Source organism: Mesoplodon densirostris, chromosome 5 (genome assembly GCF_025265405.1).
Source record: "Mesoplodon densirostris isolate mMesDen1 chromosome 5, mMesDen1 primary haplotype, whole genome shotgun sequence".
Taxonomy (NCBI): domain Eukaryota; kingdom Metazoa; phylum Chordata; class Mammalia; order Artiodactyla; family Ziphiidae; genus Mesoplodon; species Mesoplodon densirostris.
This window is the reverse complement of record NC_082665.1, coordinates 118,566,550-118,583,657: the sequence shown is the minus strand read 5'-3', so window position 1 is coordinate 118,583,657 and position 17,108 is coordinate 118,566,550. Positions and strand designations below refer to the sequence as shown.

The 17,108-nt window shown below is 51.8% G+C and overlaps 1 protein-coding gene across 1 annotated transcript in view; it reads right to left on the bottom strand.

Annotated features, from left to right (window-relative positions):
- Nucleotides 1–872: 872 nt before the first annotated feature.
- The window catches only part of MUC4 (mucin 4, cell surface associated), a 28,847-nt gene continuing 12,611 nt past the window's right edge, over nucleotides 873–17,108 (bottom strand). Inside the window, 18 exon segments of the mRNA XM_060098853.1 lie at nucleotides 873–914; nucleotides 916–1,099; nucleotides 2,066–2,228; nucleotides 3,906–4,138; nucleotides 4,224–4,288; nucleotides 5,607–5,680; nucleotides 6,039–6,218; nucleotides 7,182–7,341; nucleotides 8,929–9,110; nucleotides 10,694–10,831; nucleotides 11,918–12,151; nucleotides 12,550–12,651; nucleotides 13,221–13,388; nucleotides 13,846–13,927; nucleotides 14,669–14,877; nucleotides 15,225–15,344; nucleotides 16,100–16,225; nucleotides 16,409–16,588. Coding sequence (XP_059954836.1) covers nucleotides 873–914; nucleotides 916–1,099; nucleotides 2,066–2,228; nucleotides 3,906–4,138; nucleotides 4,224–4,288; nucleotides 5,607–5,680; nucleotides 6,039–6,218; nucleotides 7,182–7,341; nucleotides 8,929–9,110; nucleotides 10,694–10,831; nucleotides 11,918–12,151; nucleotides 12,550–12,651; nucleotides 13,221–13,388; nucleotides 13,846–13,927; nucleotides 14,669–14,877; nucleotides 15,225–15,344; nucleotides 16,100–16,225; nucleotides 16,409–16,588 — 2,642 coding nt within the window.

The window sequence follows — 17,108 nt, the reverse complement described above, 5'->3', positions numbered from 1 at the left end:
GAGCAGCTCAAAAGACTCCAACTGGGGCCCAGGAAAGGACAGAGAAAATGTATCAAGGGTTGGGTACCCTAGATCTAAGGATGCGGTGGTTCCTGGAAAGGGAGCTGAAATGATTTAATCCTTCCTCCAGGGAACACTCCAGACAGGAAAAGGCACTGCATACTTATCCTCTTGAAACTGATGGGCAGAGACCAGCAAGGCGGGGAGGGGTCCTGGGAGAGAGTTGGGGATACTCCATATGGGGGTATCCTTACCATCCTCCTCAGAGGGCCAGGCCTTGGCTTGTGTTGGGGGGAGGGAAAGAAAGGGATGTGGAGACTGAAGCAAAGATCCAAGTCTGGGCTGGAGTAACCGAGCTTCCCAACATGGAGTAACTGAGGGCTGAAGCAGGACTGGGTCCAACCGACCTCTGCTCCTTCCACCCTCTGTATCAGGCCCTTTAGCCACTAGAGGAAAATCATGAATGAAATCCATGGCTTTGGGAACACAAAACGTCAGAGGGATTTTATTTAAATAGACTTTAATTAGAAGTAAACTGGAGACTTTTGTGTGCAAATGTATTTTGGTTTTTAATTTAGAGCCATCACCCCATCAACTCTGGTGTGTGCACGTAGTGTTTCTGTAGGTCAGTGTCCTCTGTGTGGGTATGTCTGTGTGAGAATCCATCTATTTATATAGTAGGCCTTTATGGCCTCTTCCTGCCAGCCTCTGTGTCTCCTGTACTGACATGGTGTGGTCTTTATTATTCATTCCCATTATTCATTCTTCTTAAAGAATCCTGAATCTTCATCAGTCACCTTACTTTTTCCGGTCTTCCTAAACCACGACGCCTGGGAGTGTGTGCGGGTGAGGCTGGGGTAGCTCCTGAGGTATCATAGGCCACCGCAGCCCGGTCGGGGCAAGGCCTCAGCTTTCGGAGCCCAGCGCGTAGGAGAAACGGCTCCTGTAGCCCCAGAAGCGCAGGAGCACAAACAGCACGACCCCCAGCAGCAGGAGGGCGCCCAAGGCCCCGAAAAGGATCCCGAAGAAGGCGCCGAGTTTCAAACTCAGGTGCTCACAGCGCTTGCCCCAGGGCGTGTAGATGGAGAAGGGCTCACAGCTGGGGACAGAGAGAGGGGACACGGTCAGCAGGGTGCTCAGCCTCCCCATCCCTCCTCTCTGTCGGGCCAGAGGAGGTTTTCCACGACAGGCTCGGCTCCCCTCTAGGGAAGGGGCGGAGTCAGCCCTGACTTGGAGCTGAGGGGAGGCCACTGGGCTACCAAGGCGGACGGGGATGGGGGGGTGGTGAATTCATCTAAGGTCGCCTCCACAGGGACTTGGGGAGGGGGCGGGGCTGGCCGCAGGTGAGCATGCGCAGTCACAAAGCCTGCCTGCCCCCGGAGAGCTGGAGTCCGGTGCTAGGCTCCACCCGCCCCCTACTTGGACCGGGAGCAGAGAGGGCTGGGCCCATCTGCAACTGCAGTGAGAACAAGCGTAGACGGAGGGCACTGATGTGACAAGAGGGCCCAGGTGGCGCTGCCCCTCTCCATGGCAGCCCTGCGACCTAGTGCACTCCCCTCACGGGAGCCCCTCGGACTGCTGATGAACCGGTGGGACAGAGAGGGCCTCCCCTGACTGTTACTCTTAAGGAGGGGCAGGTCCGGGCCTGGACACAAGACAGTGGGTTCCTTTTCCACAACGAGGCAGAAGGCTGTCTACCCAAGAAGCAAAATCAGGTGGGAGAGTCTGGCTTTGGAACCCCGATCCTGTTACTTAACTTGCTGGGTACCTTAGGCAGATTCCTTATCGTCTCTAAGCTGCAGTTTTCTCGTCTTTAAAGTGGTCATAATATCTACCCAGTAGCTGGTTTGAGTTGCATAGGTAATATAGCAACTTTTTCATCTGCACAGTTAAGGCATGCACACATCTTTTCCATTGTCCCTTTTCCCTCTGATCCCCTTTCTCTTAATTACAAACGGAACCATCCTAAATTTTCAGACACCATGAGGTACCATGGCATTTCTGGACCCCTTGCAGCTTGGATTCCCAGCACTACCCTCCGCCTCCTGCCCCCAGCCCTGCCCACCTGCATCGGGGCCCATCGGGCAGGTGCTGGCACTGGCCTCCGTGCTCACAGTAACCCTCACTGCAGGGAGACACGCAGGTGAAGCCGCTCTGGGGATGGAAGACCAGATGGTAGCCCTTGTATCCGCTGCATTGGAAGTAAGTTTCCAGCGTGCTCACATTCACTGTCAGGTAGGATAAAAGTGAGTATAGAAAGCAACCGATAAACACCAGATCTATACCTTTTGGATCAAGAATTCCATTTTCAGGCACTTATCCTGAGAAATAATTGGAAACACCCATGAAAACTACATATGTTCATGGAAGACCAGAGCAGCATGGTTAATAAGAGCAATAATGTTCAACAGGAGTGGTTTTGTTAAATATTGTGCAACTGATAAGCACCACGGATGAAAAATGCATTGGTTAAGAGCATATGCTTTGAAATCAGCAAAAGGCGATCAGTTGAAATTCAAACACTACTACTAACTGGTTGTGTGGTTTAGGGGAAATTTCTTAACTCTTTCAGCCTCAGTTTCCTTATTTTTAAAAGGAAACTACCTTGCTGTAAATTTTAAATGAGATAATATATGCAGAGTATTTAGTACAGTGCCTGACACAGGAAGCCCTCATTAAATGGTCACTATTAGTATAACATTCTTTTTAAAATCTATTATAGCACACTATATTAAGACATATTGTAAAATAATATATGAAATTGGAATGTGTATACAATATAATATGTTCACAATTATTTTAGTAATGAGGTTAGCAAACATTCGGCATGATTTGATCCCTTTATTGTAAACAAATTTATATGTGTGAAGGTTCCTATGCATAAAAGAAAATCCAGAAAAATTGGTGCAAAATGGATTTGTCTCTGGGGACAGGGATTACAAGTGATTTTTTTGTTGTTGTTAATTTGTGTTTCCTAAAGTTTCTACAATAAACACATGGTACTTGTATAATAAAAATTGTGGGATGTTTGTTTGTTTGTTTTCTCTAACAAAAGTCACAATCAGGTCTGGGGTGTCCTCTTAACCCCAACCCAACCCCCCTACCACCCATACGCATAGTAGTTTGGAGAATTTCACATTGTTGCCCCTGGGACGGAGGAGGCTTAGCCTGGATTCTAAAAGAAGCTCTGGCTTGGTCCTAGACCCAAGTAACGCAGCAGCTTCTGTTGGGTTTGACATACTCACTGCCCTGTTCTCTGACTCACAAAATACGGTGGGCTATTCCTTTCCTTCCCTGGCAAGCTTGCCAACCTATCTCATTCCTGTTCCGGGATAATTAGGGGCTGTCAGAGTTGAAAGGGACCTCAGAAATCCCATCTCATTTTCCAGATGGGAGTGTGGAGGCCTAGATTGGGGATGGCTTTTGCATGGGGTCACACTCTTTCAGGGAGGGGATATCTCTGCCCCTGGGCTAGGTCTCCAGCCTTCAACTTAATATCTCCAGCTGGAGGGCAAAGCCAAAAAGAATGTCCTTGTTTATGTTTATAAAGTACAATGGTCTTTTAACCAAATCATTAATAATTTTGTGGAAAGAAAACCGTTAGCAGTGATGGTCAGGAAAGCAGCAGTTGGAGTAATTGCTCTGTGAAACTGTACATGTGGGGATTCATCAAGCAGTATTTTGTGCGCCTGGTCTTGAATTTAGAAGGCTGGTGGGTAAAATGTTCACAATTTCTCTCAAAAATTACAAATAAAAGAAACTAAATTAACTTAATTTTTGTCTGTGGCTTGCTGTAGAACACATTTCAGCCATGGATTTGTGTGGGCTGCAGATCTGTGACAGGCTCCCTCTGCTTACCTCCCCCCTCAGCTATCCCAGTAGTTGTCCCCAAGACAGTGACTCACGAGCCATAATACTGTACACGTCCCTCCTGAAGACGGGGTGGAAGGTCACGTTGTTCCTGGGCCCCGCACTTCTCTTCCACCTCCTCCATGGAGTTAAGAACGCCTCCACCACTGCGTCTAGCAGCTGGGTATTCAGGAAGTGGATGACAGGGCCCCCAGGGCGGTACTGGAACTCCGAGATAATGCTCCAGCAGTAAAGGGAGCTTCCTGAGGCCAGTGCTATTGGGGGTTCACTGTATGGGAGGGGCACAGTGAGGGGCCAAGGGGTGAGGAGTTTGGGGGAGGACCCGGCGACCAGGTGGGGACAGTCCCACTTACATTCGATCCACTTGTCTGTTCCAGAGAAAGGCCCGCACATCCAGGTTCCTCAGTCTATAGGCCACCTAGTGCAGAGGATGGGAGTTGGGGTGGGAGGGTGGAAGTGAGGGTGAGGCCCAATCCAGAGAGGAGACCCTTCCCACTTTAATGCATATATTCATCCCTTTCTGTTTCCTTCTCCCCCCACCTTTTTTTTTTCTGGCCACACCCCACGGCTTGTGGGATCTCAGTTCCCTGACCAGGGATTGAACCCGGGCCACAACAGTGAAAGCCTGGAATCCTAACCACTAGACCACCAGGGAACTCCCTGTTTCCTTCTTTGAAGATGAGGACCCAAGACACCAGAATGTTTCTTATGCACTTCTGCATCCCCACACCCCAGCCTAGCCTGGTGACTGGCACAGGTCCCTGCTTAATAGAAGTTTGTTGGTGAGTGAAGGACTTTACATATCCTCACCCCCACTTCCTATCACAAGGGGAGAATCTGAAATGAATGACCTCTACCTTGCCTCTGATCCCCAATTTACCCACTCATTCTCTCCCCACGTGTATATTGAACAGAGATTATATTTAGCCAGTCCTAGGGGATGGTCAGGTGCGAGGGATGTCAGTGTGACTTAGGAACAGTCCATTCTCAAAGACCCATAGTCTGGCGCAGTAGACAAATGTCAACAGATTTTACCATACAGAGTGTGGAGTGCTGTAGTAGTAGTAGTAGCAACAGTAGCAATAATCATTTGGATAATTTTTTTTAATACATTGTGTTTTAGGCACCGTGCTGAGTGCTTTACCTACATTATCATTTAAACCTTGACACAAACCATTGACATAAGTACTGTTATTACTTTTATTTTTACAGATGGGAGTTCAAATAATTTGTCTAATTATTACACCTGCTTTAGTGAGTGGTAGTGTCAGGATTTGAACCTGGGTAGGATTCTAGAGCCTCAATAACTCAACTACTTTGCTACTTCGCCTGTGATTGGGGAATGGACAGGGGCATGGGAGCCAAGAAGAGGGAGGCCCAGTTTCCTCGGCGAAGTCAGGGAAGGCTTCCTGGAGGTGAAATGCCCTCTTGTGTTTCCTCCATATAATATCCAAGGGCAGGTCTTAAGGGATGCTCGGAAGGAGAGGCTGCATTGACTCGGCCACCCTGGACCCTATTTATTGCGAGTTGGTCATTCTAACCCCCTTGGAGGTCTCTGTCCTAGGTCTTCCTGCTTTCCTCACCCTCAGCCTTCCCTGGGGCAGGAGGCTCCAGCCTCCTCTGGCAGTTGAATCTAGACAGATTATGAGATGCAGAATGCACAAGCCATGGCTAAGACCCCTCCCTGAACCAGCCAAGACCTGTCTCCCCACCCAGAGCTGGCTTTCAGCACTGACCGAGGCATTGACATCTGCTTGGGAGGCACCTTCGTCTTCAATGAGCGAGAGATGGATGATCCTTAAGGGAAGCTCTGGAGATGGGAGAAGGAGGTTCATAATCACCTCACAGGTTTACCAGAAGGATCAGCAGAAGTGGCCAAGTCTGCTGACCCTCACACAGATGCATGTTGGACTACGGTCAAGGCTTCCCTGACTCTTGTCTTGCTGCGCTGTGAGATCACCTTTGGTCTTTCCTCAGCAGACTGCTCAGGCCCGCGGTTCATGCTGTGACGGCTGCCCCCCACTCACTCCCACAGCCTACAACTTACCACCACCTGAGGGAAATTTGGAGCTGTGTCCTGTGAGTTTGAGGGACTTAGCCTGGCCCCCAGAGCCCCATATCATCCCCCAAGGAGAGAGAAGTGGGGATGGTGGAGTATCTGGTCGTACCTAGACGGGCGGTTGGAGTGAAATTGTTCCCAGCCAGGAAGCAGCGGGTGTCGGTGAAGGCTGGGGGACAGATGCAGGCGGGCTGGCAGGCCAGAGTCTGGGAGATGTAGCAGTGGCCGTTGTTGTAGCAGTAATTCTCAGGGCAGGACTTGTTCTGACAGAGGAAGGGGTTCTCCAGAGCTGCAGGGGGAGCAGAGAGGTCAGCAACACCTCGCTCAGCAGCAAGGGGCGGCCCCCGGACCAGGGAAAGCTGCTCCCAGGACAGGCTTGACTTCTTTGCCGCAAAGCCCACTTAAACTGCACTCTGCTTGTGAGCCACTCTGAACCCCAAACTATCCTTCTTCCTTTTCCAGACATTTCTTTGCCGGGCGACCCTTTTTCCCCTGCCAGGTAAGCATTCTCCCAATTCTGCTGAGGGAATGGAGTGTTTATCAGACCCTTCCCATCAGGAAAGGACCCTCTTTCAGGAAAGCCCACCAGCCTGTTTTCTTCACTTCCATCCCCTTTTCTGCCTTTATAAGGCTGTGGTTCTACCTCTCTGGTCTCTGCTCGGAAGATGCAGTGGTCTCTAGATTGCACTGGGGTGCTTCAGGGGGCTTAGTGGAGGCCTCACCATGATGCCCTCATGACTCTGATGGCTCAAAGGTCGAGCAACAGATGGTGGAAGGAGGACCCAAAGGGAAGACGAGGCACCCCTGCCACCAGATGCCCATGGCAGCACCCCCACCCCCATCCCCCCCTCACACAATGTCCTGACTAGGGAAATGCAGAGACCCTGGGCCTTGCATCTCTGAAAACCCCCAGGAGCCTGAGGGCCCCACCCCAGCTTACTTCTGGCTCCCTGGCTGCTGCTAAAAGTTCCCTCCCCTCTCCAGGCCATCTTCAGTCTTTTGCCTTGGGTTTCCCCCAACAGTGCCTCAGGGCTGCTCAGCTCTGGCCCCTCCTCCATGCCTGTACAATCTCTTCTCCTTCGGCCTCACACCCTGCCATGCCCACCTTACCTCCTTACCATACCCACCTGTATTGAACATTCTAAAGACTTGCTGGAAAGGGGGGAGAAATCGTTCACCCAGTTGTCTTAGGCCCTCGAGATGTCACCTGTCCCCAGAACCTCCTCCTGCCGAGGCCCTGTCCCCAGCTCACGTGCACAGTGAAGTCCATCCCCAGTCAGGTTCGGGGGGCAGGCCTCGCAGCCCTTGCCGGAAATGCACTTCACATTCGGGAAGCACTGCTCGTCACAGGGGTCCTTGGAGCGGTTGCAGTAGCGGCCTAAGGTGCTCCCGTCACACTTGCAGTCGGCCACCTGGAATAGGTTGCTGATCACTGGACGGCCAGGAGGCTGAACCATTAAGGGTTTCTGGGGTGTTGCTGTACCAACCCCTCAGGTCTGAGAACCCATGGACCCTGAGTCCTTGTCTTAATTCTGCCAGTATCCACTGAGCAGCTTCTTGAACAGGCCCTGGGCCTGCACGTCCCTGTCAAAGGCAGACCGTCCTCCAGGCCACGTGGCCTCCCTGGGCCATCCTTTCCCTGAGCCCTCTGCCTGGCCCCTGCCCCGGGATCCCAGCCTCTTCCCTCTCACAGCAAATCTCCTTGCCTGAAACCCTTCCTAGAGTAAGACAGGGGCTAAATAAATAAATATTCTACAGTCTCTGGAAAACTGGATCCTACGTAAGCTGCAGTTTCCTGCTCTCTCTTCCCTTGCTGACTCCCAACCAAGAAGAAGGAGGCTCGCTGCTGAGCACAGTGAGAGCGTGCAATAACCAGAACAAGGGCACAGGGAGGGGAATCGTCCAGATCCTCATCAAGTTCCTCATCTCTCTTTTCTATCTCGCCTACTGAGATGACGCTGGAAAGCTCCCCTAAATGGAACCCTTTAACACTTGGTACTGCCAAGACTGGATATCTTGGGATATCTAAAATAATATATTGATTTTAATCCCTTTTCCCCCCCACTCTGTATTTTTTTCCTTTTCTGCCTCCTGGACTCCTCCACCTCTCTCCCTTTCAAGTAGGAATTCTCTGCTCATGCTTCAGGAGAAGGGTGTGTGTGTGTGTGTGTGTGTGTGTGTGTAAGAGGTGAAGGAGGTAGTGGGGTATTGCCAGCCGAACACTTTCCTTTATGACTCCCTCCAAAAAGTAAAAAAAAAAAAAAAAAAAAAAAAAAAAGCAGATGGGGCCAGATTCATGGACTTAGGCCAAGTATCTTGGCTAGAAACTTGAATGGAGAAGGATTTTCTTCAAACTACAAAAGAGATGCTTCTTTTAGTTGGAGGAAGAGAGTAAAAGGGGAAAAAAAGGTTTTGGGGGGACCAAGATCAGAGGGATCTGTACTTCTCTTTCCAACACCATGAAGATGAAGCCCCAGAGAAATGGCTACACAGTGCTTCTAGGCAGATGGGACCCTAAGCCACTCTGCACAAGGTTTCCTGTGTCTGAGCAAGGCACAGAAGCCAGAGAGCACTCCCCTATGTCTGAAGGGAGGAGGGTGCGTGGAGCTGTGGTCCGTGTAGACTCAGGCCCAGGGACCACACGGGCACCTTCCTACCCACATCTTACTGTCTTACTTCACTGTCTGACTCCAGAACCATGGAGCTGGGAACCACTGGGCAACTCTAAGAAAGACTGAGGTGGAAGTTTCCTGCCAGCCTGGCTCAATGGGAGCTGGGAGATAAAAATTCAGTTGAGCTATAAGCAGTAAAGGAAGTTCTATTTCTTACACTTGTAAGTTTGTGGCCCGAGATTGGTGTCTGCTCTACTCATCTACCACAGCTCCACCCGCCTCCCATCACACACATTAGCACAGAGGAGCTGAAGGACGACATCTTTTCAGTTCCCACCTCCTTTCCCTCAACTTGGAAACCTCCCCCCAACCCTCTTCACCACTCACCTCCAGGGAGGAATTGCCCACCCGGCTGGTCTGGTTGTATAAACACTGGCTCTCTGCCTTGCACGCACAGACCACTGTTCTTGGCTTGAGTACAGATGACAAGTTGTCCTTGGCACTTCTTGCTAGAATCTCCAGAGTAAATGGTCCCAGCAACTTTGGTGTCCATAGCAATGTCCCATTCTCTGCCCCAGGGAAGACGAGACTGTTGAGAACTGGAGGCCTCAACTGCTCCGCCCTCCGCCAGCCCAAGTGCTGATGCTGGACTTCCCCCACCCCTCTCAGAACACTCCTCCAGTTTTTTTCCGGCATTTCCTTGAGCAAGGCTGGTTTCCTGGAGTGATCCTGATCACGCTCCAAGCTGGAGGTAGCCCAGCCCAACTCAGTGATCATAGGGTGGAACCTCACAGAGGGGGAGGCAGCTGCTCCCCCTGAAGAGACGCCAAAAGGCAACGCTGCCTAGGCCTGCACCAGGATGGGACATCCAGGGGGGATGGAGGATGAAGGCCAGGATCCTCCCAACACTTCCCCAGGTTACACTGCAGGCCAAACTGACTTCAGCTTCATGGCATCCTCATCCTTCGCCCTGATTTCTCACCCGCCGCTCTCATTGCCTGGACTTTTGACCAGCCACCTTCAGACACCAGACTACAGTGAAACACTGCTACCTATCAATAAGGACTCTTCTGATCCAACCTGTCTTATGTTTTTCAAGAAAATAAGAACGTCTCCTTAAAACAGTAGATTGAGAAGAGCTGCTAGGAGGGAACAAACAAGCATAACTTCCAGGCCAACACTCTTCAGGATAGGAGCCCCGTGGAGGAGAAAATCTCCTGATACTATTAATTTGGCACCTGGGAGGATGCTGTATGGAGCAACAGGGTACAGCCAAAGAAGTCCCTTCTTATGCACAGAGAAAGACAATGAGTCAGAGAGGTGCTCAGAGCCCAGAATAATGTCCCCAAGGGCTTTGGTTTTAGCAAAGAACAGTCACCAGCTTAATTAGTGCTGGCAACAGAAGCCAAGCTACATCCTGTGGGCTTTGACTCCTTTTTTTTTTTGCACCTTTTTTTTTTTTTTTTTTTGGCGGTGCCTCGTGGTTTGTGGGATCTTAGTTCCCCAACCGGGGATTGAGCCCGGGTCCACGGCAGTGAAAGTGCTGAGTCTTAACGACTGGACTGCCAGGGAATTCCCTGGGCTTTGACTCTTGACCCAGATCATGGTTACAGGCCTGAAACGGGGTCTTCACACCATTCCTGGGAGGGAAAGATGAAGCTTTGCTTGGTCCCAGAGCAGAAAAGCAGATAAAGAGAGGCAAAGTGAAGTAAACATGGTTGACAAACATAAAAATAGTGAGAAAGGTACCAAATGAAGTTATTTGCATTTCTTTAAATCTCGTTCCATATGGTATCCTTCTTTCAATAGATATGAAAATGTTTTAAATTAGTATTTGTTAGTTGTTATATTTATTCTAATAATTTGTTGATTGCATAAGGATGATTGCATATTATAAGACTGAGATGAAATGATCTTGGAATCAGTTGTACATGCCCAGAGGCAGTCTAGCTAGCCAGTGAAATCTCCATAAGCCCATCACTACTATTCACTGGGGGCACCTATCTGAATTATAGGGATTATTCCCAAGAAATGTGGGTCCTGGATATTCCAATGGAAAAGTGACATGAAGTTGCACAGGGTATAATAATGCAAAATTACCTAAAGCTCGACTCTGACCTCATCTGCTACAGCCCCAGTCAAGGATTCTTACCAAAGAACTTGAAGTCAGTGTAGTTGTTTCTGAGAGTGAATGTGACGTCCTTAGTGCTGCTGGTGTAATTAAACAGCTTGGCCTGTCCCATGTAGGCTTCCATCATGTCAGGACCCTCAATAGAGGGGGGATACTGATCTGAGACACAAAGAAGGAATGCGAGGTGTGAGGCAAGATACTCTCTTGCCTTCTGGGCCTCCTGTTTCTTCAGTCCTCTCTCTTGTGTGAGGCATTGCCCGGGCTGTGACCTACCTCCAGAAGCAGGAATTATTCTGTGTACCTGCTCTCAGACACATGCAGAGAAGGCTGTGGTTGTATTGCCCACACACCCAAATCTTTATTCTCTCTTTTATCTTCTCCTCAAGCAGGATTCAAGTTCTTTCCTGATCAGAATGCTATTCTGGGCATGGTATGAAGTGAATCAGAGGTCAGCATTGCTCAGACCATTGTGGAGTTTTACCTTTGGAAGAGGGCTGTAAACCATGAGGGTAACATCTGATGGGCTTTGCATTTGTCAGGAAATGGAGAGGGAGTAAAACCTTTGCACTGGTCTCTGTGTTTTGGAGCCCTGCTATTTCCATACAATTGTTTATTCATTCATTCATAACAAATACTTACTGAGCATCTACTCTATGACTGGAACTGTTCTAGGTAGTAAGGATGCAGCAATGAACAAATAATAAAAAAGATACCTATGAAAATTAGAAAATATGTTAGATAGTTATAGATACTAAGGAGAAAAAATAAAGCAGGGAAGGCAAATAGGATGTGGGGGTGAATGTGAAATTTTAGGCAGGCTAGCCAAGAAAGGCACTTCTGAGAAGGTGACATTTGAATAGAGACTGGAAGGAGGTGAGGGACGGGCCTGTGGCTCTCTGGGGGAAGGGCATTCCAGGCAAAGAGAATAGCACTGCAGTGTCTCGGGTGTGAGCCTGGCATGTTTGAAGAACACAAAGAAGCCAGTGGGGCTGGAGTGGAATGAGTGAGGGGGGAAGTCCTAGGAGAAGAGTTAGGAGAGGCAATGGGGTCAGATTGGATAAGGCTTTGAAGGTTATCATAAGGACAGGGCTGGGGAATCATGGGACGGTTTGAGCAGAGGAATAACATGAGCAAAAGAATCTGTTAAGTTTTAAAAATGTGCAGCTTAAAGGAGTCTCATGGAAGGGGGTCACCTCATCTGCCCCCTAACTCTGCACATGCCTCCCTGGGCCTCATACCACTTACTTAGGGTGGTGTTCATCTGCTGGTATCTTCTAAAGAGCATCCCAGTGTACAGTCCAAGGCTTTTGTTTCCTGTGGCCAGGGCATCGTAGATGCACTGTTTATCTCCATTACACTTGGAGGTCAAATTTTCATTCAAAGATTTGTTTCCCAGCAGTTGTGAAAAGAAGACAGGGGTGAAGTTGGAAGGCAAATGGTCGCTCCTCTTGCCAAAAAGGCTTGTTCCGTTGATTTCCCCTAAAACACACAAGGTGCGATGGTGGTGGCACCAGGGTGGGACTCCAGCTATATTTCTGCTGTGTCCATCCCTTACCCTTACTTTATATGGTTTGGGTTGGGGAGGGGTATGTGGAAGGACAGAGCGACTTCCAGCTTCTGAGTCTGGAAGTCCCCGCTCTCGTGAGTGAGGGCCACCCAACTTCCTCATCCTCTCTTCCAGGTAGAGAGACGCAGGTGGGACGGAAGTAGAGGGGACAAACCTGGGATGGCACCAGCATCCTCAGGTCTCTTCCTTCCTACTCCCCTCTCATAGAGGACAGAGGTCTGGTCCCCACAGGCCTGAGGGAGACAGTGCGGCAGCTTCCTTCATCCTGGCCCTACCCCATCTGCCTGAGGACCCTGAGGCTCAGACTCACAGGCCATTCCATAGTGAAAAAGCATCTCCTCGGAGCTCCCTGGGGGAAGGGTGGAGCCATTGGGCATCCTGAAGTCGTCATCTGGGTTGCCGTTCCAGAAGCCTGAGGGACAGAGCAGGGGTCAGCCACCCTGGGACTGTGGCCCTCCCTTCCCTGGGGAGCATCCAACAGGTCACATGGAGATGTGGGGAGTAGGGGGCCTGCGAAGCCTCCTTCAGTTGCATCTGTTGTCGGTTCAGTCCTCGGGGAGGCCAGGAGAGGACTATAGCCTCAGAGCCTGCCTCTCTGCTTCAGGGAAGAAGGAAATGAAGGAGGAAGTGGGGGAAGAAGGGAGGGAATGTGGGGGATGGGGGAGGGTGAGAAGGTGTGAAGCCAGAGGGAGGGAGGGGAAGGGTGGCTGCTGGCCCCATGCTCCCCAGAGCCCATCCTCGATGCCCCCTCTGCTGCCCTGGACCCGGAGCTTCAGGAGGACGGGAAGTCAGCCTCAGAGGTAGCTGAAGAGCTACCTCCCTTCTCCTTCCCTGCTGCTCTGAACCCTCAGGCTCTGTTCCAAGGAGGCTGAGAAAGGAAACTCCACCTGTGATGTCCACAGGCCCACAGGAGGTGGAGCTGCTTACGGGCTGGGGGGTCTGAGCTCCTACTGCAGAGGCAGGCTCCTGCCTGCTCCTTACCCATGAGGCCCTCTGTGTGGTGCTGATACTCCTCCGGGAGGCTGCAGGAGGCGTGGAGGATGTTGGAGAGAGCGATCACTGAGATGGTCACTGCCCCATCAAAGTTGGCTGATACCATGGAGCCATTGCGGGTCATTACAACCCCAGAGGTGTTGAACATCTCCTGGCCTGGAATGTTGGGAGACAAATGAGGAAAAAGCCAGCGTTGGAGCCCTGGAGGCCCAAGACTTGGCAGTAGTGAAGTTTCAAGATGCAGAGAGGAGACTAAGAGCAGTTGGGAGATGCCCTGCAGGGTCCTACTCCAGTGGCCCCAAACCACACTCACAGGACACCTTCACAGCCCACCCCACCCCCTTCTCCCTGGGGACTGAGGACGGGCTGTCGTAGAGAGGCTGTCACAGCCTCAGGGGAAGGAGAGAAGCGAGGAGAGAAAGTTTAAGGCCCAGCTCTGGTGAACAAACTGCTCAGGCCCAGCTGCTGCAGGGACAGCAGGGGTGGTGACCACGCTGCTCTGCCCGATGCCACTGCCTCTCCGCCCCAGCTCCCTTCTCCCTGGTGCTGGGCACCCTGCTGATCCTGACCCAGGGTAGCAGGAGAGGGCAGCTGACGGCTGTCCCCAGCCTACCTTCACGGTTAGTCTCAAATGTTACAGTCTGGTTGTTGAGCCGGACGTGGATTGTGTCACTGGGCTCAAGGAGCCATTGAACCTGGAAGGGAATTGGCAGAGGTCTAAGCCCGACCTGCAGGTGGGCCCAGAAACTGAGGAAGGAGGCTGCGGAGAGCTCAGAGCCTGGGGCTTGGATGAAGGTGAAGGTGATGGGGAGTGTGACCATGAGGTGATACTAGCTACCATGTGTGAGGCGCTTGGCATGGGCCAGGCTCTGAGCGAGGCACGTTTCATAGATTAGCTTTTAAATCTCACAACGGCCCTGTGAGGTAGGTAATATTATCATCCCCATTTTACTCTAAGGAAAAAGAGGCACTGGAAGTTAAGCTGTTTCTTCAGTCTCACAGCCAGGACCCTAATCCTGTGTCTCCCGGGTTGACTCTTTTTTAAATTATTTATTTATTTTTATTGAAGTATAGTTGATTTACAACACCATGTTAGTTTCAGGTGTACAGCACACAAATTCAGACGTATATGTATATGAAGAATATATATATATAATTCTTCAGATTCTCTTCCCTTATAGATTATTACAAAATATTGAGTATAGTTCCCTGGGCTATATAGTAGGTCCTTGTTGGTGATCTATTTTATATACAGTAGTGTGTATGTGTGCTAATCCCAAACTCCTAACCTGAACCACTGCGCTGGCAGGATGCGTCCTCCCTCCCTCCTGCTCTCTTCCCTTCTTCCTTCTCTTTCTCCTCTGGGGCCTCAATCTCCAGCTGAAGGTCCCTGAGCTAAAGGCTCCCTGCAAGCGGAGCGTCCCGGCCCCACTCACCGTGATGGGGTCCAGGCTGCTGGAGTTGTATTCAGCGGCGAAGGCAATGAAGTTGGTGGCCTGGGCCGAGCCGGTCTGGGCAGTGCGGCCCTGCAGCAGGAAGGAGGAGTTTCTATCCCGGGTCCGGACCAGCAAGAAGTCTCCCAGCCCATTGAAGGTGTAATTGGCACCATCCAAGGTGGTGATGTGGGGGTCCCCAAACATCCAGGCTGGAACAAATGAGGTACCAGGTTGGCAGGGCAGACCAGGGAAAGGCCTGGGAGGCTTCAGCCTGGAGAGGTGCTCACGGAGCATTTAACCCTCTCCGAAAGCCGTCTTGTGCTTGCGTGCCCCCTCATGTCCTCTCATTACCTCCCCACCTACCACACCTCCCCCTCCCGCAGGGCTGTGTGTGAAGTACCTCCTCTGCCACACTCCGCACACACCTCCACCTTCCCTTGTGGTCACAGCGCTGCCCCAGGAAGCTTGTGCCACCCTGGTCCAGACCCCGTGAGGCTACCCCTCCCCAGATCTTCCACTTCAGCCCTGCCCCAGGGCTGGGCTCCGGCAGCCTCACCTGGCCTCGGGGGCTGGTATCCAGCGCAGCTGACGCCGGGCCTCCTGAGCTGGTACAGGGCGCAGAAGGAGGGCTTGTCGTTGAAACGGCAACACCAGTTCTGTGGCTCCAGTTCTTGGTCTGTGGGGAAGAGCAGCGGGTTGGGGGAGATGCGGGACCTGCAGGGCCCAGCTGGGAGGTTTGGGCAGACTGATGAGGGCGGCAAGGGCATGGTTGGCAAATCAGACCCATGTGAGTTCAGATCCCACCCTGCTTAATGACCTTAGGCCATTGACCAGTTACTCTCTCCCTTGTGGGCTTGTCAGAGCCACATGGAGCAAAGCCTCTGGTGGGCAGGCACAGGGTCCTTCCTTTCTTGGAGCAGGGGGTGCTGAGTCCCACAACTCTCCAAGCGCTGGGAATGGGAGGCTGTGGCTGGTCGTCTGGGGACTAAGGAGGCTGCTGAGATTGCAGGGAGGAGGTGGGGAGCACATGCTTACCCTGGGCCCCCAACCCTCTCCTCTCTAAGTCCTTTGGAAGGTCTCTGTGGGAAACGACTCCATGTCTTCCCCCAGACAGCCTGCTAATCTGGGTCAGACCAGGCCCCTCCCCTTACCTAGAAAGATGCACCTACTCTGGGCTGGGGCTATGGGCCAAGTGGAGATGGGGCAAGAGGAACTCAGTCAGAAATCCCTAGGATGCCAGCTGGAAGGGATGTCGGAAACTTCCTAATCTTACAAGATCAGGAAATTGAGGGGAAGTAGCTGGGAGGAAATGGGGAAAGAGGCTTCTTTCTGTGGGTCCCACTGCTGACGTGGAGCCCAAGCTGGTCTCTGACAGTGAAGAACAGAAAGCTCCAGAAAAGGCGGGGTTGAGTTTTCCGTGGACACACTTACCAAACTGCCAAGGACTCTGCACTCTCCAGCCTTGGAGAAGCTCTCCCCAGGGTCCGTAGCTGCAGCACACGCCCCCTCGCCAGGAGGAGAAGCTGCACAGGTGCCTGCTGCCAAGGCCCGACCAGGCTGCAACAAGCCCAGACACACTCAGGCCCAGGATGCCCGTGGTGGTGGCGGCAGTGGGGTCGGGGTGCTTCCAGGGAGGAACTGAGGGTGCCCCGGAAGGGAAAGGTCAGGCATGGCCAGAGGGAGGGTGTGGGCTTGTGGGGGACACTGGGGGTGCCTCGAGAGACAGGAAGGAGGTGTCACCTATGTTGATGGGCTGGAATCTCAAGTCCCATAGTCCCTGCCTCCAGGAACACGGGCAGGAGATCTGGTTCCAGCCCCAGCTGGGCCACTGAGACTGTCTCTTCAACCACTGCAGGCACTGGAGACGGTAGTTGGGCTTTTCTTCCTTGTGTAACTTGTAGATTTGCAGCCCTCGGAAGCCTGGGGGAGCAGAGGAAGAAGGGGTTATCCCAGGGCCTGGGGCCACAAGCTCTGATTTAGCTTTAGGGACAAGCAAAACTCATAAATACACCCTCTGTATGTCACTCCCCCAACTCTGGACAGCTCTTCCAGGGATGAACCCAACTGAGACTGGCAGGGATTCCTCCCCAAAGACCCCTTTGATGTGACAGTCAAAATCCCAAATCTTGGATCTTAGGGTGAAACCCTGGTACAAGTGCTGGGCAGGGAGAGTTCACCTATGCCCAACTCAGAGCCAAACCCTGGCCCTGAGCTTCAGTCCATCCCATCCTCAACCCTCATGTCTGCTACTCTACGCTCCAATACCTGCCAATCCCCCCAAACCAGTTTCTCCTCATGCACCCTATATCTCAGTGAGTGATGCCACCAGGCACCAGCCACCAGCCACATGCTCAGACACTTGCACAGACATGCCAGTGGCCAAAGCAGCCAGGATGGAGGCTGAGGCTCAGAGGCCAGCTGGGGAGCCACAGGGAAGGTG